The sequence below is a fragment of the Bos grunniens genome, chromosome 4, assembly GCF_055505025.1.
Source record: "Bos grunniens cultivar Pamir isolate PY7600 chromosome 4, Bosgru_T2T1.0, whole genome shotgun sequence".
Taxonomy (NCBI): Eukaryota; Metazoa; Chordata; class Mammalia; order Artiodactyla; family Bovidae; genus Bos; species Bos grunniens.
The window spans coordinates 87,576,293-87,603,006 of NC_141168.1; the positions used below are offsets into that span (position 1 = coordinate 87,576,293).

The following is a 26,714-nucleotide window of genomic DNA, read 5'->3' on the forward strand; positions in this document are numbered from 1 at the left end:
TACACATATTTTTAAAACATATAGATTATAACACAGTAATTGCAAAGACTAAAAGTCTAACATACACACTGGAGTAATATGCAGGTGTAAAAGAGAATGAGAAAGACCTCTATAATTTCCAGGATATACTATGTAGTGGACAAAGCAAAGCGCATAAATGTGATCTTTTATATTGAGGAACATGAATTTATTTTAATTTGCATATGTTTTTAAAGAACAATAGATAATTAATAAGATAGTTACTTATGATGTAGAAGTTAGCAGAGTTGAGATGAACTTTAAGCATAGTACTCTGACTCTAGGATATATTCACAAGATAATTAAAAACGAATCTTAATCTATTTTACTTACCCTATTTTAGTAATAGAGATAATATTACTTTGAAATTAAAACAAATAATAAGGAAAAGCAAATAATCATGTTCCTATAAACTAGGGACCAATATTTTCCTCATAAGAAAGATATAAAAATACAAAATCAAGTACATGGAAACCTTTTATGTATGAATTACAAAGTAAAATAAATTTAAGGTATATTTTTCTTTTATGGAATTTAGAAAGATGGTAACGATAACCCTGTATGCGAGACAGCAAAAGAGACACAGATGTATAGAAGAGTCTTTTGGACTCTGTGGGAGAGGGAGTGGGTGGGATGATTTGGGAGAATAGCATTGAAACATGTATAATATCATATATGAAATGAATCGCCAGTCCAAATTCGATGCATGATACTGGTTGCTTGGGGCTGGTGCACTGGGATGACCCAGAGAGATGGTACGGGGAAGAAGGTGGGAGGGGGGTTCGGGATGGGGAACATGTGTACATCTGTGGCGGATTCATGTTGATGTATGGCAAAACCAATACAATATTGTAAAGTAATTAACCTCCAATTAAAATAAATAAATTTATATTTAAAAAAATAAAATATAAATGCATTTATCTATTAAAAAAAAAAAAAACTTCCTAGCTTGCTAGTGAAGAGGCTAGAAACACTGACCAGTCCAGTCATAACAGACACCTCTATGGCCCAGGTGATGTTCTCCGGTATCATTTTCTAGTGTAAACAGGACTTCTTGAAGAAACAGCTGATCCTGGGTATGGGCATGAAATGTACCAAAGAAACTCAGAACATCTTGTTTTCCACAAAGCAAGGAAGCTGTGACAGACTACCGGGATGTCGAACGGAACTGTCTTTTAAAGGGTCTCTCAGTGTGCAAAAAGGTCAGTGACCTCCTAATGAGTGTACTAAAAAATTTGCATTATTTATACTATATTCTTCCCGATGAAATTAAAAGACACTTGCTCCCTGGAAGAAAAGTTATGACCAACCTAGACAGCATATTGAAAAGCAGAGACATCACTTTGCCAACAAAGGTCCGTCTAGTCAAGGCTATGGTTTTTCCAGTAGTCATGTATGGATATGAGAGTTGGACTATAAAGAAAGCTGAGCACAGAAGAATTGATGCTTTTGAACTGTGGTGTTGGAGAAGACTCTTGAGAATCCCTTGGACTGCAAAGAGATCCAAACAGTCCATCCTAAAGGAAATCAGTCCTGAATATTCACTGGAAGGACTGATGCTGAAGCTGAAACTCCAATACTTTGGCCACCTGATGCGAAGAGCTGACTCACTGGAAAAGACCCTGATGCTGGAAAAGATTGAAGGCGGGAGAAGGGGACAACAGAGGATGAGATGGTTGGATGGCATCACCGACTCAAAGAACATGAGTTTGAGTAAACTCAGAGTTGGTGATGGACGGGGAGGCCTGGCATGCTGCAGTCCATTGGGTCGCAAAGAGTTGGAGACGACTGAGCGACTGAACTGAACTGACTGATTCTTCCCAAATATGTGTAACCAGAATATACTAAGAATGAAATCTAAATTGTCAGGGATTTAACAAAACAATTGGCTCGGTGCATAAAATACATAAATTTCAAATGAGAGAAAAAGTTGGGGGGAGGGGCTCGGTGCTCTGCTAGATGAAAGGACACCAAAGAGATTGAAAACTAAATGCTCTGTGTGATCCTTGACTGGATCAAAAAAAAAAAAAAGCAATGAACAATCAGAAAATTAAACATTTCCAGTTACAATAGCATCTAAAAAAGTAAAATATTTAGGAATAAACTTAAGCAAAAGTATGAAAGTGTGTACACTGACAACTACAAAATAGTGCTGTAAGAAAGTTGAGGTTAAAATAAATGGGAAAACATCCCTTATTTTGATGGATTGGAAGATAATATTGTTAAGATGGCAATGTTTCCCTAATTGATCTAAAAATTCAATGTAATCCCCATCAAAATTCTAACTGCCTTTTTTTAGAAATGACAAGTTGATTCTAAAATTCATATGGCGGCTTCCCTGGTGGTCCCCAGTGGTAAAGCATCTGCCTGCCAATTCTGGAGACATGGGTTCCCTCCTCCAGGAAGATCCCACGAAATGACTGAGCCCAGGCACCACAACCACTGAGCCTGAGCTCTAGAGCTTGGGAAACACAACTCCTGGAGCCTGAGCGCCCTAGAGCCCGTGGTCCACAGCGAGAGAAGCCGCTGCAGTGAGAAGCCCGAGCATTGCAACTCGGCAGTACCCCCACTCACCCAAACCACAGAAAGCCTGCACGCAGCAATCAAGACCCAGTAGGGTCAAAAATGAGTAAGTGAGAACAAATTATGTGTGAAATAAAGTCATAGGAAATGCAAAGGATCCCAAACTGAAACAATCTTAAAAAAGAACAAATTCGTAGGACTCACATGTCCTGATTTCAAGCTCACTGCAAAGCTACAGTAATTTAAGGCAGTGTCATCTGGACTAAGGATGATGTGGCACCATCATAGACACACAGACCATCAGAACAGAACTGAGAATCCAGAAATGAATACACACACGTATGGGTAATGGATTTCAACAAGAGTTCTAGGACCATTCAGTGACGGAAAGAAGAGTCTCTTCAACAAATGGTCCAGGGACAACTGACTACATACAAAAAGAATGAGGTTGGAACCTTAGTTCCCACCACATACAAAAATACATATACCTTGGATACATATACCTACACTTAATACATATACCTATACTTAATACATATACCTTGGATTAGGCAGCATTTTCTTAGATGTGACACCAAACAAAAACACAAGCAACCCAAAGAAAAACTAGATAAATTGGACTTTGTAAAAATCGACAACTTTATAACTTAAGGAACATTAGCAAGAAAGTGAAAACACACACCTCAGAAAGGGAGAAAATACTTGCAATTTGTATTATCTGATACGGGTCTACAATCCAAAATAAACATAAAGAATTATCACAACTCAACAATAAAAAGACAATGCAATTTTCAAATGGTCAAAGGATCTGAGTAGACATTTCTCTGAAGGTGATATACAAATGGCCAACAAGCACATGAAAGAAAAAATGTTCAACATTATTATGCATCAGTGCAGTCCATGTCAAAACCATAAAATTCCACATCATACCTATTAGATGGCTATTTCAAAAGACAGACAATAAATAGTGTTGGTGTGGGTGAGGAGAAAATGAAACCCTCCCTGCTGGTGAGACTGTAAAATGCAACCGTCTGTTCAAAAAAAAAACCATAAGTTTGGCAGCTCCTCAAATGGTTAAACATATGATCCAGCCAATTCTGTTCTTAGTTATATACCCAAGAGAAAAACATAAGTTCACTCAAAAACTTGTACATGAATGTTCACGGCAGCAGCCTTCATCAAAGCCCCAAAGTGGAAACAACCCAAATGCTCAGATGGCGAACGCACACTCCGTGGTGCAGCCGTACAATGCAATGCTATGTGAGCATAAAAGGAAACGAAGCAACTGATGGATGCTGCGGCGCGGAAGAACTGTGAAAACACGCTAAGTCAAAACACCAGGCCCAAAAGAAGCTACACTTTGGATGATTTCATTTTATGAAATGTTCAGAACAGAAAAATTCAAAGAGAAGATAGGTTAGTAGTCAGCAGGAGGAGGGGAAGGAGGAATGGGGACTGAACCCCAGTAGGTACAGCAGGGCTTCTCGACTAGGTGATGGCCATGTTCCGAAATTAGACAGCGGTGATGGTTACACAACGCTGAATATGCCAAATACCATTGAAATGTATGCTTTAATATGGTGAGTTCAAAAATTTTGTTTTATAAAATGATGGATTTTATGTTATAAGAATTATAATGAAACAGGTTTTTTTGTTTAAGTCTAAAAGAACTTTAAAAATAAAAGTGCTAAGAAATATGGACAAATGTGTTATAGTTTAATTGTTGGCATTCTCTTTTTTTCGGGGGTTTTTATTTTTTTTGGTTAGACTTGATGCAATATGTAGCTGTTAGCATAGTAGCAGTCACATATGAAAGGCTTAATACATGCTTCCTAAAAAAAAGACAACTTTTCAATCTTCCTATCAACAACTGTGGTACATTTTAACTTATAAAATTTTTTAAAAATTTAAATAATCAGTAGGAATGTAGAATTTCCTTTTATTTTATACCTCTTTACTATATCATTCATTAAAATAAATCCTTGAGGAATGTAGGGGCCTATATAAAGGCATAAAAGGTTTTTCTGTTTGAATCAAATTTTAGAATACAAGCACATAATTCTTTTCTTCAACTAATAAGTAACAAATCTCTATTTCTTAAGACTTGTCATATACAGATGTTAATACTTTTATCTAAAAATGTGAAAAATATGTAAAAGTAATGGTCATTTACAGTTCTATCATTAAATTCACCACTTCAAACAATACATTTGATGTATTTAATTTCCAGTATTTGTTTTTAGAAGGGAAAAACATTTATTATGTTTGTAAAAATGACATATTCATTATAAAAATTTAATCAGTGCAGTAAAGCACAAAAGAAATTTTAATGAACTTACCATCCAGCTTACATTCAACAAGAAAAGTAAGTATAAAGTACATTATAAAATTGGGATGATGTCATGAAAGTCTTTAAATTAAAATTTTTTCATTTTTACTGTGATGCAATGTAAGAAACAGCCAGGAAAGGAAATGCTGAACTTCCAAGACATTTTTCTTCCTGAAGAGTCAGTATTTTTTGAAAGAGTAATCTATGTTGAGAAAGCATTAAAATGTATAGCTACCCATCAAGTTTGAGTGTTTTCTAACATGTATCAATTTTAGAATTATCTATTGAACTCTTAAAATCAACAGTTAAAAAAAAAAGGAATTCAAGTCGAGAATAGACTAAGACAGGAAGAGATATTTCACTGGAGGATACTGATGGCAAATAAGTTCACAAAAATGAACGTCACTTGCCATCATGCATGCTCAGTGGCTCAGTTGTATCCGACTCTTTGTGACCCCATGGACTTTAGCCCAGGAGGCTCCTCTGTCCACGTAATTTCCCAGGCAAGAATACTGTAGTGGGTTGCCATTTCCTCCTCTAGGGGATCTTCTTGACCCAGGAATCGAACCCATGTCTCCTGAGTCTTCCTTCACTGGGAGGCAGGTTCTTTACCACTGAGCCACCTGGGAAGCCCATCAGGAAATGCAGATTAAACCCATGGTGAGATAGTACTGCACACCTATAACAATGCTAAAATAAAAAACCATAACAACACCGAAAGGTGGCAAGGATGTGGACAAATGGATTGCTCATACATTGCTGGTGGGAATACAAAACGGAACAGTCACTCTGAAGAATAGTTGGGCAGATTCTTAAAAACCTAAACATGCAACTACCATACAGCCTAGCAGCTGCACTCCTAGGTATTTATCCCAGAGAAATTAGGACTTAGGCTCACACAAAACCTGTAAATAAAGGTTCATAGCAGCTTAGTCCATTTCAGCTGCTGTACCAGAAATACCATAAACTGGGTGGCTTATAAACAACAGAAATTTGTTTCTCATGGTTCTGGAAACTAGGAAATCCAAGATCAAGGTCACTGCAAATTCGGTCTCTGGTTATGGTCTGTCTCCTGGTTTCTATACAGTAGTCTTCTCATTCTGTCCTAACACGACTAAAGGGGGAAAGGAGCTCTCTGGGGTCTCTCTTTAAGGGCACTAATCCCATTCATGAAGCCTCCATTCTCATACTTAATCATCTCCCAACGCCCACGTTCTAATATTCTCATACTAGACATTTGGTTTCGACAGATGAATCTAGGGGAACACAAATGTTCAGTCAACGGTAGCAGCTTTACAGTCTTCAAGTGTAAACCAACCCAAACGTCTCTCAATGACTGGTTTCAAAACAAAACAAAAATGATATAGCACATCCATACCATGGAATATTCTTAGCAATAAAAAAAGCAAAAATAAAAATTCAAAAAGCAATAAAAAAACAGACACATAACACCTGGGACAGATCTCAGGGGAATTATGCTGAGTGAAAAAATCCAATCCAAAGAGTCCATGTACTATCTTAATACTCTTCATGATTTTATTATACAATATTATTCATAATTTCATGACAAATTATAGTAACAGAGAACAGATTAGTGCTTGCTGTGAGTTAGGGAAGGGGCAGAGGCAGGGCATGGCTGGGAGGGAGGTGGGTATGGTTATAAAGGGCAGCATAAGGGATCCCTTATGTGAAGGAACGGTCCACGTCTGAACGGTGGTGTGTATACATGGACCGACACATGTAAAATGGCATAAACTAAAAACACACACGACTGAGTACATGTAAATCTGAGTGAAATCAGGGGATTATGCTGTCAATTTCATAGATGTGATATTGTACAGTTTTGTAAGATGTTGCCCAGGAGGAAAACTGAGTGAAGGGTATATGGAGATCTCTGTATTATATATTAAGCTGCATGTGAATCTATAATTACTTCAAAATAAAAAGTTAAATTTTAAAAAGAGGGTAGCTAGAGAAATTCTTCAAAGTGATAAGCATTCAGGGAAAAGTACAGAATGTAAACAAGTATTAAGTGGACAGAATAACCTTGGACATACATAGTTTTGTGCTACTTAAGTATATCTCCAGGATAAATTTACTGGATTAGAAAATAAAAGCATATGCAGGACTGTGTCAACTTTACATTAACTTGGAGAAAACTCGAAAGTATTTCTTTCCATTCACTTGAGTCTGCTTTTGTATTTCTTAAAAATGGTTAGTGCTCTCCTGAGATAGGAAAAAACTTAACAAGAAATGTACAATGCCTAAATGTTTTATCTTCTCTGCTATTTAAAAAGTTTTTCTTTTTCCCTACTAAGAGAGTCACTGGTTATCTGTACCACATGTGAAGGCTACTGATTTCTGTATAATTTGATATCCTGTTACTTTAGAAGACTTCGCTTTTTAAACTTTGCAGTTCATCTTTGAGTTTTCTATTTCTGGCTGTGCTGGGCCTTTGCTGCTGCACACAGGTTTTCTCTCATTGCAGCCAGCAGGGGCTACTCTGTTACAGAGCCAGAGTACACAGGCTCGAGGAATGCAGGCTTCAGGAACCTGCAGCTGTGGGCGCAGTACTTGTGGCACACGGGCTTAGTTACTCTGTGGCGTGTGGGGTCTTCCCGGACTAGGGATCAAACCCGTGTCCCCTGAAGGTGGATTCTTAACCACAGAGAAGCTCCAAGACTTTTTTTTATTCTCTAAATTAGTGTTATTTATCTGTGCTTCCCAGGTTCATGCTATAAACTCTAATATCCAGTTCTCATGTCCCTAGAAGTTTCTTCTTTAAATGCACTGGCTAAACCTCCAGTATAATGTTAAATAGTGGTAGAAACAATGGGTATCTCGGCATTTCCCCATTAGGATGCTGGTTTTAGGACAGACATACACACATATATACATATTCATGTAAGGTAAGTGTTACTTAGGTCTTCTGTCTTGAATGTTTGTCACGCAAGTGTTGAATTCTGCCCAGGGTATTCTGGCATCTGTGGATGATAAATCTTTTCTATCTCAGATCTATTAATATGGTGTATCATATTAATAGATTTCCTAATACTGAATCAATCTTATGTTCCTGATCATGGTGTATCATTTCCTTATGTGGTGCTAGATTCTGTTCACGAATACATTATTTAAAACTTTTATAAGTGGTATTGACCTATCATTTTTTTATTTTTTATACTGTATTTATCAGGTTATACTTATTCCCTTAATTTTTATTTGCTTTCCTCCCTTTATGGTTGAATTATCTGGGTCTCTTTTAATTAAAAAGATTTCTTGATTTATTAAGTAAATATCTTTTCTATCCTCTATCTCATTAACTTGTGATTTTATCTTTATTATTTTATTCTTTGTGCTTTTTTATTTACTTTTTGGTTCTTTTTCTAGTTTTAGGGGCTGGGAAAACTCATTTATTTTCTTCCCTTTTTCAGTTCAGTTGCTCAGTCATGTTCAACTCTTTGCGACCCCATGAACCGCAGCAAGCCAGGCCTCCTTGTCCATCACCAACTCCCAGAGTCCACCCAAACCCATGTCCATTGAGTCAGTGATGCCATCCAACCATCTCATCCTCTGTCGTCCCCTTCTCCTCCTGCCCTCAATCTTTCCCAGCATCAGGGTCTTTTCAAATGAGTCAGCTCTTCGCATCAGGTGGCCAAAGTACTGGAGTTTCAGCTTCAGCATCAGTCCTTCCAATGAACACCCAAGACTGATCTTTAGGATGGACTGGTTGGATCTCCCTGCAGTCCAAGGGACTCTCAAGAGTCTTCTCCAACACCACAGTTCAAAAGCATCGATTCTTCTGCGCTCAGCTTTCTTTATAGTCCAACTCTCACATCCATACATGACCACTGGAAAAACCATAGCCTTGACTAGACGGACCATTGTGGACAAAGTAATGTCTCTGCTTTTTAATATGCTGTCTAGGTTGGTCACAGACAAGTAAATCTCACAAAGTCTGCTATGCAGAGTCTTCATTGGCATTTTTTAGAAATACGTACTTTCAACTTATATTTCTCTTTCACCCAAGAGCTGTTCAATAGATGGTTTATTTACCCCCAGGTGAAAGGCCCCTTTAAAGAAAAAAATTAACAAATTCTATGACTCTTTTGCATTCTGATCAGAGTACTACCTGTAATGTATGTACGTCCAGCAGGGATGCTGGCCTGTCATTTTCTTTTTTGTGTGATATCTTTGTCTGGTTTTGCTATCAGGGTGATGCGGATCTCACAGAATGAGTTCAGAAGTGTCCCTTCCTCTGCAGTTTTTTGGAATAGTTTCAGAAGGAGAGGTGGTGACTCTTCTCTAAATGTTTGGTAGAATTCACCTGTGAAGCCATCTGGTCCTGGACTTTGGTTTGCTGGAAGTTTTTAAATTATTGATTCGATTTTATTACTGGTAATGCATCAGTTTGTATTTTCTATTTCTTCCTGGTTCTGCCTTGGGAGATTGTACATTGAGGACTCTGTCCATTTTTTTCCTTGCTCATCCATTTTACTAGCTTCCGTAATCTATTATGATCCTTTGCATTTCTGTGGTATCAGCTGTAACTTCTCCTTTTCCATTTCTGATTTTATGGATTTGGGTCTCATCTTTTTTTCCTTGATGAGTCTAGCTGAAGGTTTATCAGTTTTGTTTATCTTTTCAAAGCGCTACCTTGAATTCTTAAAACCAATGCAGTATTCTTTAGGGTAATTAGGTTCACAGAGAAACTGAGCGTGAAGGTACAGAGACTGTTCACATGCCTCCTACCTCCTCACGTGCACAGGCTCCCACTATTAACCTCCCCAACTAGACTGCACATTGTTACAACGGAGGAACCTACGCGAACACATAATCATCACCCAGAGTCCACAGTTAGTATCAGGGTTCACTCGTAACACTGACCACCCTATGGGCTGCACAGTGGATAATGACACGTATCTACCATTTTAGTATCACTGGAGCCATTTCATGGCCCTAAAAGTCCTGTATGTGCCACCCATTCATTCCTCCCTCCTCCTCCACTCATTTCTATTTTTGTCCTTAACAAATTTCACTTTATTATTATTTTTGGCCACACCACACAGCATGCAGGATCTTAGTTCCCTGACAAGGGATCGCACTTCACACTCCCAGCAGTGGAGGAGCAAAGTCTTAATCACTGGATCACTAGGGAAGTCTCACATTTGTTTTAATAGTATAAAAATATTCATTATTAATATAGTCTTCCTGATATTAAAATGCCTAAAATTAGAAATTAGATTAAAAGTTTGAACAAATGTATTTTTATATGAAAAATCATCGTAAAGAAATCCACTCATAGTATTCATTAGGCTTTTAAAACATACAGACTCTAAATAATGAGTTTACTCTTTTCCATCGACATTAGTGCCACTACGACACTCTAATATGCTACCTTTATTGTTCAGATCATCAAAGAAAGATCCGTTTGTATTTAATATACACTGTTTACTAAACTAGCAAAACAGACTAAGGCCCTTTGAGAACATGTCAACAACTATCTTAAAAGAAGCAGGAAATTCATTTTATCACAATTTTCCCATTGCCTGAGACTTCTGGTTAACTGAATTTTTACTTTATACTACCAGTAATTTGTTCCTCACAGTCTATGACACTTATTTATTATATATACTTATTCTATCAACTAATATTTAATGAATATCTATAATTCATCAGACTCTAGCAATATACTGGTGAAAATATGGATAAGATACCCCACCCTCATGTGTGGTGAAAGCATTTGTCTGTCACCCAGTCGTGTCTGACTTTTTTGACTCCATGGACTGCAGCAAGCCAGGCTCCTCTGTCCATGCAATTCTCCAGGCAAAAATACTGGAGTGGGTTACCATACCCTTCTCCAAGGAATCTTCCCAACCCAGGGATCGAACCCAGGTCTCCCACATTGCAGGCAGATTCTTTACTGTCTGAGCCACCAGGAAGCTACCCTTAAAAGCTTATATCTTAGTGGGGAGCTACAGATAAGAATCATACCATAATGTATAGCAATATGTACAGTAAAGTGCCTGGGATGGGGTGGACATGGAGACAGGTGGTGAATTAAGGTACGGTAGCCAATGAAAACTACTTTAAAGAGCTGATATTTGTCCAGAGACCTGATAAACAAGTTGCCATGGAAAGACTTTAAGACAGGAGTTTCAGGGCAGTGGGCAAAGGAAGTGTTAAGATAGCTGAGGCAGAAACCAGCCTGGAGGGACAATCTGGAGGTCAGTTTGCTATGGTGCGGAGAACAAACCAAAGAATGGACCGACACGAGGCAGAAGCTGGCAAGGACCAGATCACGAGGAAGCCACGAAAAGCAGTTTGGATTTGACTCTGACTGGCACTGAGAGCAGTTACAGAATTTCAAGGCGGGTGGCAAATAGATTCCAGCCAAATAGATTCCAATTTATGTTCTTAATGGTTAAGGAAAGCAGTCCATCCCAGAGGCTTGATTCAGGTGGCCTAGACCACAGGAGTAGTAATGGGGAGGCTGAATCAACACACGCAGCACGCGTCGCGTGGGAAGCGGACAGAACTTGCCAACAAACTGACTTGCAGTTGGAGGGCAAAGAGCAGCATCTAGGATAACGCCTGTGGTGGTGTCATTTACTGCAACAAAGACGACAAAGAAGAGAGGAGGCACAGAAGAAAACAGTTCCTCTGAAGTAAGGAAGGGTCTGTTTTTCCCTAGCCCTCACCCATCACCAAGCCTGGAACTGAGAAGAGTAGAGGAAAAATATGTGAGCATCAGATTATTCCAGCACCAGCTATCCAATCCAAAGTGTTAGAGTCACACACCTAGCCTATACTTGAGGGGTGGGAGTGGGAAAGGAAAGAATTTCAAACCAGCTATTCTACTGAAGTTTAAAAGCAAGCAGACTGTGTCTCAGAAACTGAAATGTGATCACACGATTGAAAGTGGCCTCAAAAGTTATGAAACTGGATCAACATGTTGCTCATGAAGATGCAACTCAATGGAAAGAGGGGTACTTAGAACACAGCTGAAAGCAGGCAGGAAAGAAGACTCTTCTATGTTTATTCCCCAAGTTTTTCAGCATATTCAGAAAATGAAGTACCAAAAGGAATTCAAGAATGAGTAATCATCAGCTGGATCAAAAACTGCTGATGACAAAGGACTGATGTCAGCAATATGGCAGCGGTTGATCACCTTCATAAAATGCATTTTGGTAAGTAGCAGAGACTCAAAAGCCAAATTGGGGAAAAAAAGGCAAATTGGAGTGGGTAAAAAAGAACATAGGAAGTGAGGAAATAAAGGTTAACAGCTACAGAATATCTTTTGAGAAGTTTAGCTACAAACACATGAGATAAAAACAAGAGTTGACCCTTTTTAATCATAATGGCAGCTTAGCTTCACAGAAATGTCACTATTATTCTTTAGCAGTTAAAACATGTACAGTGCAGGAAATCATAATTTTCAAGCAGGTTTTTTTTCTTACCTTCACTGATTAAATTTAACGTGTCTTGTTTTCCGTCTCCTTCTTGTGACTGACCTGGATCCAGTGAAGTCTGAGAAAGGCTAACCTCAGCTGATAACTGGTCAAGGCTCTGATAACTTTTTCTGTAAGACAAAGGTGAAATACTACTTTAACTTCTTCCCACAATAAAAAAATTTCTAGAGATATTCTTTAATGGTTTTCTCCAATTTACTGAATTTCAGGTTCATTTCTCCCCATCTGCCCCCAAAACTTCATCTGTATCACGGCGGCAATAGAAACTGTTGTACTTTTCCCTCCGCCCTCTTTGGAGGTTGTTAAATCCACTAAAACAGGAAAAGAGAAACAACCTGTCAAACAAATTCAATTCCTTACATCAATTTTTGATGATCAAGTTAGTAAAGAAACAGGCACTTCTGGTCATTATCAGTTGTCAAAGGTGCAGAAAGTCTCAAGTCTCTCAATACACAAATGAAACTGAAACTGGCCTAACTTTTGTTGTGAGGACTGTCTCCTAAGCACAATACCTTGGGACTGTTACAGATGATTTTTACATAAAAATAACAAATTATTATCATCAATTCCTGTCACTGAGAAATTTAAAAAATGTTGGGTAGTAAAATACCTGTTTGTTAATACACTTGCAAGATGATTAACCTCCTTCCATCATCTGTTGACACCTGTGAGCCCATTTTCTTTTTTTTTAATTTATTTATTTTTAATTGAAGGATAATTGCTTTACAGTATTGTGTTGGTTTCTGCCAAACATCAACTTGAATGAGCCCATTTTCTATTAAACAAATTCACTGGAAATAAATTATAACAGATGAAAATTCAGTTATGAATGGAAAGTTAATGAATGTAAATGTTCAAATCTTCCTCATATTTGTTTTGTCAACATAAAACCAACTCAAAGAGATATATGCAGCTGTGGTATTACTGACATTTCAGGTATGTGACAAAATTCAGTATTATTTCTAAATATAAATGATCCAGGAAGAGGAACACATTTTTTGGGTTTAACATTTATTTCCAAAGGTAGTCAAACCCTATCTAATTTCCTAGAAGTGTTATAATAATATTGTAGAAAATATATATAATCTAAGTGATCTATTACATAGCTCTTCTCTGTTCGTACATACAAGAGGAGGCTCAGAGATTTAGCTGGTGTGTGTGTATTAAGTATGAGGGGCATACACCTGGCACCCATTTGTTTTATCCTTTAAGAAATGAGGTGAAGGATGAGGTGATAGAATAGCTTCCTAGCTTACAATGTGAGCACTTTCTCACTTTACACAGTGATGACTTTTCAAATGTTGAGAGTATAAAAGTTCTTACTCATAATTTTAAATAGCAAGATAGTCTCTGTAGGAAACTTCAGAGATAATTATAACAGATAACACACATATATAACATGTAACAAAAAATGATACCTGATATTTATATAGCACTTACCAAATGGTAGGTTCTGTTCTACATGTACATATATATTAACTTCCTTAATGCTCATGGCTACCAGAAGAGGTTGGAATTATTATCATGCCCACTTTATAGAAGAGGACTGGGACACAGGAGATGAGATTTGCACCTGGTAGCCTGGCTCTAATTCTCTCCCCATAATTACTACACTATCTCCTCTCTAGTGTAAGAAGAAAAGACTCGGCTTCCTATTAGAAGCCCTTCTTAAACAGCAGCTCAGTTTGCTAAGACAGATCATGGAAACTATACTGTATTTAATCAAAGCACTGACAATTTCCCTTGATTTCCAGTAAAATTTTATTTCTTTAGCTATGGCAGAAAGCAGGAATGGAAGAATTTAATAAAGGAAGGTATAAATAAGTTTCTTTTCCAAGTTATTTTTCTGTGTCTAACTGGTAGAAGACTTGCCTTTTAAAATGAAAGGCTTAGGATGTTTCTGATGCTGCTATTTCACTATAGGAAACTTGTTCATATTGATATTATTCAACTAAAAATGTATGCATGGAAATATTTACAAACAACAGAATACCCAGAATTAAAAAGTCTCTGTGACTAAGGACTGAGAACTCGGTGGCACACATTTACAGGCTCTCCAGGACTGGGTCACCCACTGAGGGGGAAAAGTGCAGGAAGACATCCTGTGAGGGGTGTGCTTCCTGAGTGACCTGCTGAAGTACTTTCAGAGAATCGCACTTCCACATCCAAAGTGACTTTAGGACCTCTCTACCCTTTAGGGAATAATCCTTGAGTTTACAGGCTTTATGTGCTTCACCAAATGCCAATGGAAATAAAAACAGAATTTGGGAGATAATGATATTCTGAAGCAAAAATAAAAACTCCAAGCCAAAACTAAGCACCTTATTCATAAGATATTATGAATAAGACATGAATAAGATATTATGAATATCTTATCAGTACTATACAATATCTTCCTTGCATGAAACTATTTCCCAGCATCTGACAGGAATCTAGTTCAGCTGCTTTCAGTAATGACAAAGAATGGCTTTGGTTACCACTGTTTTTTGGGTTTTTTTTTTAACCATTTTTGCAATGTAACCGGCAACTCCATCTGACAAACATTTTGTTGTCATGGAGTAAACTGTCTATTGGAGTTCTGTCTTTAAAAGTCTTATCTTGGAATCCTATACTCACTAAAACCACACTGTAAGATTTAAGGGTATCCCATAGCTAAGTCAGGCTTCCCTGGTGGCCTCAGATGGTAAACGGTCTGCCCGCAATGCAGGAGACCTGGGTTCAATCCCTGGGTTGGGAAGATCCCTGAAGAACGAAATGGCAACCCATTCCCGTATTCTTGACTGGAAAATTCCATGGACAGAGGGCCCTGGTAGGCTACAGTCCATGGGGTCACGAGGAGTCGGACACGACTGAACAATTTCACTTTCTCTCTTTCTTTTGTAGCTAAGTTGGTAAAGAATCTGCCTGCAATGTAGAAGACCCAGGTTCAATCCCTGGATTGGGAAGATCCTCTGGAGATGGAAATAGTAACCCAGTCCAGTATTCTTGCCTGGAGAATCCCATGGACAGAGGAGCCTGGCAGGCTACAGTCCATGGGGTCGCAAGAGTCGGACACGACTTCGTGACTAAATCACCACCATCACCAGATACACCAGGTAACAGTCTGCTCCTATTTCTCAGAGTTGAATTTTTTAAACAGCAAGAGCTTAATCAAAATAAGAACCCAGATGGTAAGAGTCATGCATTAACTATATAAAAGTTCACAGTTTTATGCCATTACATTGTTAAATATAATTTAAAATTGTAAGAACTGTTGTGAGCACTTGAGACATAATAAAATTCACAGCATTCAATTTCTTACTATAGGAACATTTAAAAACCACTCAAATTCAAACTTCTATATATAGAACTGGGTACCAAAATAAAGGCAAATTAAAGGAAACTGAGTGATAAGTCAATTCAATGATAAGTAAATTTTTCTACAACCTTATACTTCATATCAATGCAGACACAATGTCGTGGCTAATCTACATTACTTATTTGCCCATTAGACATCTTGAGGTCAGTAATAATTTACATTATCTGGTAGTCACTGAACAATAGAGAGTGTGATAAACAGAAGAATAAACTATCCACATGTAGAAAATAGAAATATATGCACCCAATCTATACACAGAGGTGCATCACCATGCATGCAAACTGTTCTTTTTATTCTTGGTTTAATTTCCACAGATGTATGTTTAAGGAACAAAGTAAGCATTTGTTATAGCAGAACATCTATAAACTTTTAATTTACTAAAAATGCAAGGGAGCTTAAAAGAGGACAAAATGTGAGTCAGATCAATACAAAATGTAATTTGTAAAAGATTTCCACAACCTCGGTGCTTTAGACACACATGAGAAGGAGAACCTGGAATACACATGAAGTGATTATATCTAATGCACTGGAAATCATTAAGAAAAATAGGCCTAAGTAGTAGATCATGAAGGGCATAAAAACTTCATAATTCTTAATAATTTTGTGAATGGCAGCCAAATTGGGAGACAATGATAAATTTAGAAGACTAAAAAAAAGTGTAAGTGGAAAATATCTATATGGTGACAATGGATCTGATCTGGGATGGGAATAATCTAACAAAGTTATGCAACAGGTAATCTAACAAGTTATATACCAGATACTTAACAAGCTCATGTGACCTAGACTTTGCATATAAAGATATATATTAAAACAGAACTTAGTGGGGAAAAAAAAGAATCAATTGCTCAGTGTGTGTGTTAGGGAGTGCGCGTTATATATTTATTTATTGTTGAGCTTTTACAGTAATGCCTTAAATGCCTGTAATGCTTTAAAAAATTTTAACATGATATGCCTATGTCTGAAATAAAGGAAGAGATATAATAAAATCCTGCATAACTAACCTTGTCAGTCTAAATAATCTAGAAATAAATTTGAAATGATATGTTTAAAGCTTTATAAACAGTGTAGTAAATGGAAATAAATTTAAGATCTCTTGTGAAAGGGGTCCTTCCATGACAAGGTGATCACAGCCAAGTTACCCAACGGGTCATTTTACCACAAAATTCATTACATCAAACAGCACACTCTCTTTCTTCTAAAACCCAAGTGGGCAAATACATTTATAGAGCCTCTGGAGAAGTTAACTATAGACCTTCCATATCTTTAGCATGAAATTTCAATGACTCATTACAGCGTCAGTTTCTTTCTCCATATTATTAAGAGAGCTAATATTCCCTGTTAAGGAGGCTCTGGCTACCTCCTTCATGATTTGCAGTTTCTCACAAATGTTTGTTGGACTTATTTAAGACACTGATAAAATGAAGAGGAACTGGTGATCAGGTCAGTTCGATAGCTTTGGCCTGTATTATAAATTTGAGAACAAAAACTGTATCTTGATGCAAAGCTATGATGTGTCTCAAACATGATTTATATACAGCACTACTCTGTTCTGAAAATCCATTTCTACATGAAAATCTCCATTTCTACATGAAAAAGTTGGTATTATTTATTTCAAACAACTGGGAATTTGTTGGTCATTTTAGATTTAGATAGGGCTTTAAGAGCTCTCTAAGAAATAGCAGGATATCAGGTGAGTGGATACTGTCCAAACATGAAAGATGTAAGGCTACACAAGAGTCCAAACAGAAAAGGTTATATAGACTATAAATAAATAAAGACTTATCAGAAAGGGATTAGGTGCCAGGCAACTTACTACCTCCGATGACTCTTACCACAGTTCCGTTTAAATAAGCATTACCCCCACCCCAGTATTACACGTGCAGACACAAAAAGCAAGGAGTCACGCTTAGTGTTCAACAGCAAGGAAGCAACAGAAATACGTTCAAATCCTGACTTTAAACTCTAGGTACGGGCATCTCAGCACTGCCCCGAGTTCAGGGATATCAGTTTGGCAACAGGGTCACAGAAAAGCAGTGCCAACATCAGAGGCCTGGCGAGATTAAAGACTGATGGTGCCAGGAAGGAAAGGGCATCCTTTCTTAACCTAACGGAGAAACCAAGTCAAGAGGGACAAAACCTGGATCCATTCTAAACAGCCAGTTTCGCTGCATTTTTTTCTGAGACTGTAATTACTCTTGCTGCTACTACAATATTTTGTAGGAGACAGCCACTATTACTACATGCGGAGGCAACCCAGAAATAAATCTTCCACTTGGATGCCCTCACTGGTTCCCCAGTGGGCAGCTCTAGGGGCAGGCAGTGGTATGTACATGTCTTTCTGATAAAATATTTTACCACCCACTATATAAAGTGACAACATAGATATTGCACTAAAAAGCACAGTTACTAGTATTTTGTCAGGATATAGTAATATTTTTGCAGTTATAAAAGCAGGAGCATCTTACATTAGAGATAAGCATACCAAGTATTGCTATAAATTCAGGTTTTCAATTATAAATCAGAAATATAAATAAATATTTTTGCATACATTAAATGTGTCACAGAAAGATAAAATTATATACTAGCATAATAAGATGTATTGTAGTTATTTATACCTTTCATAGGATATAAGGGAACTAGGTTCCAATCCATGAAAGACCCAGTCAGCACCCTGACTCATACTCAGTGTGGTGCAGGAGGTGATGAAGAGAGTTCTACTGATTGATTTTGTAAATAACTGGCTCATATTTCCCTATTTATCTCTAACAATCAATGAAACTAACAGGCAAGTAAACATAAAAGCCTCCAGCAATCTTTTTTAAACAACAAAAGGTAAAAATTTATTTTGAGTTCTATCTCTGAAGTGAGAAAAATCACAGAGGAAAGCAGGCAGAAATAGGTCTGTGCTAAGACATTCCTTGTAGAAATGCCAGGCCACTAATTACCTAGTGAAAGGTGGCCTACGAAGCACAAAAATATATTGCTCTACCAGTGAAGGGCTTCCCAGTTGGTTCAGTGGTAAAGAACCTGCCTGCCAATGCAGGAGACGCATGATACGTGGGTTCAATCCCTGGTTTGGGAAGATCCCCTAGAAGAGGAAATAGCAACCACTCCAGTACTCTTGCCTGGTTAAATTCCATGGACAGAGGAGCCTGTAAGGCTACAGACCGCGGGGTTGCAAAGAGTTGGGCACGACTGAGTATGCGTGTACTACCAGTGAAATTTTAAAAAGGGCTCTTAAAAAAAAAAAAAGCAGAGAAAAAAACAAAAAGAGAGAGGGGGAAGAAAAAAAGGAATAGAAAAGAGGAGAAGAGAGGGAAGCAGAGGAAGGAGGGACAAAGGTAAAGGGAGAGAGAACCGAAGGAGATGGAGGGCGAGCAGGAAAAACTATCAGAAAAATCAGCTGAAGATATGACAATAAAGACACTGAAAATAATTACCACGAGGGGAAAGTGACTAAAAGCCAAAAGAAGGTAACGCAATTTACAAGTTCTGAAATGAAGAAAGAAAACTTAAAAAAAGAGAGGAAAAAAAAAAAAACCCTAAAGAAAGAGAGCCTAAGATTTTGTAGCTCTCAACAGGGGAAACAGTAGCTAAGTGAAACAGTCCTGAATCCTGGGACAAAGAAATAGGAAAAGGATCTTGTGGCCATGGGTAGAGTGATTTTATCTTCAATATCCCCCCAAAATTAGATTTATTGAAAAATGAACCAAACTCTTTCAGACCCACCAAGAACAAGTAAATTTCTTTCTATCCTTTTATGACATGGAATTTTGTGTTCAAGCATGAAAATTAGTTCTAACGTAAAAACCACCACCACAGCTAGAATTCAAATATAGATGGCTCATTAAATACAAGCTCACTGACGTAACTGAAGGACTGGCTGAAGATTCAGTAGAGAAGTAGGTAGCTAATGTAATACTACATAAGCGTTTCTCAACGTCTTTACTTCTCCAGGGTGCCTTGGCTTTGTAACATTACCACATTCACTGCCTTAATATAACCTTACCAAGCCAAAATAGTCTTAAATCCCACTTTTGCTCTGAGCTAATAATGAATTCAGAAAAGTATTAGAAACCAAAGTGGACAGTCATATGTTTCGGTACAACTAAGTTTGTAATTAGTTGGGAAAAAAAAAAAAAAAGTGTTACACTTACTCATACCACTGTTTATTGTGTTTTCGGTAAAGCAACGTATCCAAGGCAACAGCATTGACATCCAGAGCTCCTGGGGAAGGCCACTGGTTGGTGAGGTGGGCAGTTAACTCTTGTCTCGATCTTAAATCATTATTCTTTAGCACAGTCCTGTGAATATTAAGATGGTGAGTGCTTTTGTCTTCACTGTTCTGCAATGGCAGAGGAACCTAACGGTATCAATTTAGGCCCCCAAATTCACCTTTTGAAAATGGTATGTTAACAGACTGGGGACAGAACTACAGGAAGGCTGCTTGGGCTATGACTGTTCTGTCTCCTGCAGTATGTGTTTCTCATTGTTTCTCTACCTGCTGTAACAAATCGCTACCTGTGAAATTCAGGCTTCCTATCTTTTCCCCAGAGATATTACTGAAGGACTAAGGGACCCAAGCTGCACTTGACATCTTAACTAAAAATAATGGTGATATCCTAAAAGTTACAGGTGATCAGATGCCAATAAAAACATAAAAGAGAGTGGAGATTCCATCTGTATGATTATCTAGCTTCAAAATTCACAATGTTGAAGTAATAGTAAACAAAAGAATTAAATAAAAATAAAACATGGAAAAATATAAAATAAAAACTATGAGGCTCCTGTAACTGTTTTTGATAGAAATGACTACCAGCAAATCTTCATGAAAATAATTTCCTCAATGACAACTGCATTGAACCATATACTCTACTGGAAATTTTCTACAGAATGAAGCCACTGTAACAACTCATGGTTTTATTTTCATCTTTTGTAAAGCCATTACTCATTAATACAACTTGGAAAAGAACTAGCTTTCTGCCAAAATTTCAATTTCACAAAACTAATTCAATATTTGAACTGTTAGTTCAATTAAAAGCATAATTCATTTTGCAAAGCTCTAATTCTACCTCTAAAATATCTTAAAATATCACCTAGGCAACCTGCATTCTCAAGCAGGAGTCCAAGACTTTAGTGTCCCAAGGTTCTGAGCAATCAGCTCAGAAGCAGGAAGTAAAATGTGCTTGCCACTAACTTTCAGAGACCACAGTCCTGTTGTGGGTGGCAGATAGTCAGCAGTGTACTAGCTAGCAAGACAATCCTGCACTAGAGAAGGCCAACCTGCACACCACCACTGGCTATTAACCATGATTCTAATGGAGTAATCCCACTTTTAAATGTCTCTACAAGCTACAAACAAATATTCTGATTTTATAGAGATCTTATTTTATCTGTGTGCATTTAAAATATTTGTTCCACTATGCCCATAAAGAAACATTACCTGATGTAAACAACAGACTTTCTCCTAAAATTGGAATACTAGAAATGAAATAGGCAGAGTTGAGTGAGAATGTCTCCCATTAAGATACTACCTTAGGCAAGGTTCAACTATTTCATTTCCCTAGAGAAGGAATGAAACATTTTAAAAAGACTTCTAGGGTACTTTAACATTAGTTTTTACAAAAACAGTAAAGAGGGATTAGAAAACTTCTAAGATTGACAGAAAAATTGTGTAAAGCAGAAATGGTGGTTACTGGCCAGAGAATCTGTTAAAATAAACTATCTTTATTTTGGGCTCTATTACTACATTTTTCTCTTTCACATACTCCTCTTTAGGGTTTCCAGTGGATGTCACTGGAGAACAGAATCTCGAAGTCGTAACTGGCCCACAGGAAATATTCACAGCAGAATGCAAGAAAGGCACACAGGCATCTGAGGAAAGGACACTGGTTAAACTCAGTTAACGAAAAGTTGGTGCACCACCTCCACTTAAGAATATGTTGTGGAAAGTGAAAACTTTTACACCACGTAGGATGGAAAAAGGGACTGAATTTTCACAGAACTTTTTACACACTATTCGCCCGTAGATAATTTTTGCCCATTGATGAACTAGGTATTGTCTTTTTCTGTGGGAGCCTGCCTGGTCCTCTGGAACAGGATATAAGAGATTTCAGTGTATTGACCAGGCCTAGTTTTTCATCCACGCCACACCTGGTTCCCACCATCTGTGAGGAATGTGGACAGAGGAAATCCTAGCGCTTGCCCTGTGGCTGTGGAAAGGAAAGCTTCTGGAGGATCCTGGTAAGGGGGCCTTTGCTCTTACCACCCCCGTACACTAGGGGGCAGGCAAGTGGACTGGTTAGGTTGAGAACCCCACCCCTGAATTCTGAATCTTGACCAGAGTTCTCTTAGGGTGATAAATGACAAGCAGTTTATTTGTTCTAGCAGTGAGAGCCTGACCAAAATGTGCCAATAAAGAGACATTCCTATTTCCCAACCGTCTGAAGGAGCTCGGCCTGCTGCGTACATTTAAGGTTAATAATTCTACAGAAAGATGCACTAAGAGAAAATTGTTTAATTTACTAAGAAAGTAGAAATAATATATGTATTCCAGCTAATTTTTAACAGCTTTCCTGTAGTATCTACCTCTGAATTGGTAGATAACTAATTTCTCTTTAGATTCTCAGTAGGAATTATTTAGGAATTTGGCCACACCCACACAATTCAGTCACAATTCAGTCTTATCCTCCTCAGCTTTACTGAAGTATAATTGATAATTTAAAATTGTATACATTTAAAGTAAACAACTTGATGATTTGATATACAATGTGAAATAATAATCACACTCATGCTAATTAGCACATCCAACGCCTAACATGGTTAACTTCTTTTTTGTGTGATGAGAACACTTAAGATCTACCCTCTTAGAAAATTTCAAGTATACAATAATGTTAACTGCAGTCACTTTGTCATGCATTAGATCTCCAGAATTTATTCATCTTGCATAATAGAAACTTTGTACTCCTGAACTTTATCTCCCTAAATCCCTGCCTCTCCAGGCTCTGATAACAATCATTTTATTCCATTTCTGTGAATTGACTTCTTTAGAGTCCACATATAAGTGGGATCATACAGTTTTTGTCTTTCTGCATCTAGTTTATTTCACTTAGCATAATGTCATCCATGTTGTCATGAATGGTAGGATTTCCTTCATTTTTAAGGCTGCATTATCATCCATTGTATATGTTTGTATATAGACGCAGAGTCTTTATATATCACATATTCTTTATCCATTCATCCATGGACACATGGACACTGAAATTACCTCTACTTCTTGGTTACTAACGCTGAAATCAACATGACAGTGTGCTATCGCTTCAAGAGAAAGGCTTTAATCTCCTAGGCCTTCCCTGAGTTTCAAAGAAGAGACTCAAGCAGTTTTGAATTTAGGGAAATGAGGGAATGCAGACACAAAGGAAAAGCAGTCAAGAAACAATAGCTCACGTAAACAGAAAATCATAGCAGACTGACAAAAGAAATCAAAGATGATGTAAACAATTGGGGAGATATATCATGTTCTTGGATTGGGAGAAATGGACACTGTGAAAATGACAATCCTACCAGAAGGAATCTACAGATTCAATGCAATCTCTATCAAATTACCAACGGCATTTTTCACAAAACTAAAACAAAAAAATGTCACCATTTGTATGGAAACACAAAAGACCCCAAAAAGGCAAAGCAATTTTGAGGAAAAAGAATGGAGCTGGAGGAATCAACCTCCTAACTTCAGACTATACTACAAAGCTACAATCACCAAGACAATATAGTACTGGCACAAAAGCAGAAATATAGACCAAGACAGAACAAGACAGAACACCCAGAGATAAATCACACACCCATGGGCACCTTGTCCTTGACAAAGGGGGCAAGAACATACAATGGAGAAAAGACAGTCTCTTCAATAAGTGGCGCTGCGAAAACTGACAGCTACGTGTTAAAGAATGAAATTAGAACGCTTCCTAATACCACACACAAATATAAACTCAAAATGGATTAAAGACCAAATGTTAAGACCAGAAACTATAAAATTCTTAGAGGAAAACACAGGCAGAACTCTTTTTGACAAAAATCACACCAAGATCCTCTATGAGCCACCTTCTAGAGTAATGGAAATAAAAATAAACAAATGGGACCTAATTAAAAAGTTTTTGGACAGCAAAGGAAACTATAAACAAGGTGAAACTACCCTCAGAATGGGAGAAAATAACATCAAATAAAACAGCTGACAAAAGATTAATCTCCAAAATATACAAGTAGCTCATGCAGCTCAATATCAGAAAAACAAACAACCCAATCAAAAAGTGGGCAGAGGACCTAAACAGACATTTCTCCAAAGAAGACATACAGATGGCCAATAGTCACATAGAAAAATGCTCAACATTGCTCATTATTAGAGAAATGAAAACCAAACTACAATGAGGTATTACATCATACTAGTCAGAATGGCCATCATCAAAAAATCTACAAATAATAAATGCTGGAGAGGGTGTGGAGAAAAGGAAACACCCTTGAACTGTTGGTGGGAATGTAAATTCATACAGCCACTATGTGTAACAGTATTATTGTTGTTGTTCTTCAGTCACTCGGTTGTGTCCGACCCTCTGTAACCCCTCTGGACTGTAGCCTGCTGGGTTCCTCTGTCCATGGGATTCTCCAGGCAAGAATACTGGAGTCGGTTGCCATTTCCTTCTCCAGTATAACAGTATGGAAATTCCTTAAAAAACTAGGAATAAAACTACCATATGACCCAACAATCCTACTATTGGGCATATATTCCAAAAAAACAGTAACTGAAAAAAACACATACCCCAGTGTTCACTGCAGTACTATTTACAATAGCTAGGACATGGAAGAAACCTAGATACCCATCAACAGATGAACGGATAAAGAAGCTGTGGTACATATACAAAATGGAATACTAAGCCATAAAAACAAATGCATTTGAGTCAGTTCTAATGAGGTGGATGAACTGAGAGCCTATCAAACAGAGAAGTCAGAAAGAAAAAAACAAACATCTTATATTCATATATTAGGGAATATAGAAGGGTGGTACTGATAAGCCTACTTTGAGGGAGCAAGTGGAGACACAGCCACAGAGAAAAGACTTGTGGACACAGTGGGGGAAGGAGACGGTGGACCAATTGAGAGTAACATGGAAACATGTATGTTACCATATGTAAAATAGACAGTCAGTGGGAATATGCTGTATGATGCAGGGAGCCCAAATCTGGCGCTCCTTGAAAACGTAGAGGGATGAGATGGGGTGGGAGGTGAGAGGGAGGTTCAAGAATGTTGATGTATGGCAGAAACCAACGCAATATTATAAAGTAATTATCTTCCAATTAAAAATACAACACTAAAAAAAAATAGCTCAGTGATAAAAGAATCTTAATTCCTCCTCAAGGGATATACCTAACAACCTGCCACATATTTTTGAGTTGTTCTGTAAGACCCCCACCCAGGTGGGGGATGGGGATAACGTGCTAGGCACAAGCACTGGACCTCAGACTGGCTGAATGGTTGATGATTAAGATTCCTGAAATACCACCCTGTTACATTACCACTAACCAATGAGAAGAAGGGCATGGCCCCTGCAACCCTCATCCCAACTGCTGCTTTTAAGAACACTGTGCCCTGGCCAGCCAGTAAGATGGATCTGAGACAAACCTTTGTCTTCCATCTTCTTGGTCAGCACCCTTTTGATCAACAAACCTTTCTTTGCTCCCAAGTCTGACTGTTCTGTTTGTTTGGGCTCACTGTGCGTGGGGCACATGAACTTGGGTTTGATAACAATCCTAATTTCCCTCCCTTTGGGTAAATACTCAGAAGTGGGGCTGATGGACCATACAGTAGTTCTACTTTTAATTTTTTCCCGGATGATTAGTGAAGTTGAACACCTTTCCACACATACCTGCTGGGTCATTCCTATGCCTTCTTTGGAGAAATGTCTATTCAAGTCCTTCACCTATTTAAAAAAAAGTTATTTTTGCTACTGAGTTGTATAAGTTCCTTAAATATTCTGGATATTAATTCTGTAAGGCAGCAATATCTGCCACCCTAAAAATGTGCCTCTTTGGCATGAGAATTAATTTAGGCTGATTGTTTTCAAGGAGGAAAAGATGGCTCAAAAGTCTTTCTTTTTACATTCCTCTTAGCTACCTAAAGAATTTAGATTCTGTTGCAGGAATAGAGCTATTACTGAAAATACATACAAAGAATATGTACTCCAAGTCCATGTTCCAACCACTGATGCCAAAGAATCTGAAATTGAACAGTTCTATGAAGACCTACAACATCTTCTAGAACTAATACCAAAAAAAAGACATCCTTTTCATCACAGGGATTGGAATGCCAATGTAGGAAGTCAAGAGATAGCTGGAATAACAGGTAAGTTTGCTGTCAGAGTACAAAATGAAGTAAGGCGAAGGCTAACGGAGTTTTTCGGAGAACACACCGGTCATAGTAAACAACCTCTTCCAACAACACAAGAGACGACACTGCACATGGACACTGTTGTTGTCGTTCAGTCGCTAATTCATGTCCGACTCTTTGTGACCCTGTGGACTACAGCACTGCCAAGGCTTCCCTGTCCCTCACCATTTTCTGGAGCTCACCCAAGTTCACGTCCATTGAATTGGTGGTGTTATCCAATGATCTCATCCTCTGCTGTCTCTTCTCCTTTGCCTTCAATCTTTCCCAGCATCAAAGTCTTTTCCAGTAAGTCGGCTCTTCCCATTATGTGGCCAAAGTATTGGAGCTTCAGCATCAGTCCTTTCAATGAATATTCAGGGTTGATTTCCCTTAGGATTGACCAGTTTGATCTCCTTGCTGTGCAAAGGGCTCTTAAGAGTCTTCTCCAACACCACAGTTTGAAAGCATCAATTCTTCAGCACTCAGCCTTCTTTATGGTCCACTCGAACATCTGCACATGACTACTAGAAAAACCAGAACTTTGACTATACAGACCTATGTCAGCAAAGTTACGTCTTTGCTTTTTAATAAGCTATTTAGG

The 26,714-nt window shown here is 37.9% G+C and overlaps 1 protein-coding gene across 7 annotated transcripts in view; it reads right to left on the bottom strand.

Annotated features, from left to right (window-relative positions):
* RUNDC3B (RUN domain containing 3B) overlaps positions 1-26,714 on the bottom strand; it is a 170,356-nt gene that overhangs the window by 4,699 nt on the left and 138,943 nt on the right. For 4 of the 7 annotated variants that reach the window (XM_086397294.1, XM_086397293.1, XM_086397298.1 and 1 more), the window contains 2 exons: positions 19,855-20,001; positions 12,328-12,449 (listed from right to left, as the gene is read on the bottom strand). In XM_086397294.1, the coding sequence (XP_086253420.1) occupies positions 12,328-12,449; positions 19,855-20,001 (269 nt within the window). The remainder of the gene's footprint in view (positions 1-12,327; positions 12,450-19,854; positions 20,002-26,714) is intronic. The other 3 variants (XM_086397297.1, XM_086397295.1, XM_086397300.1) reach the window with 1 other exon arrangement.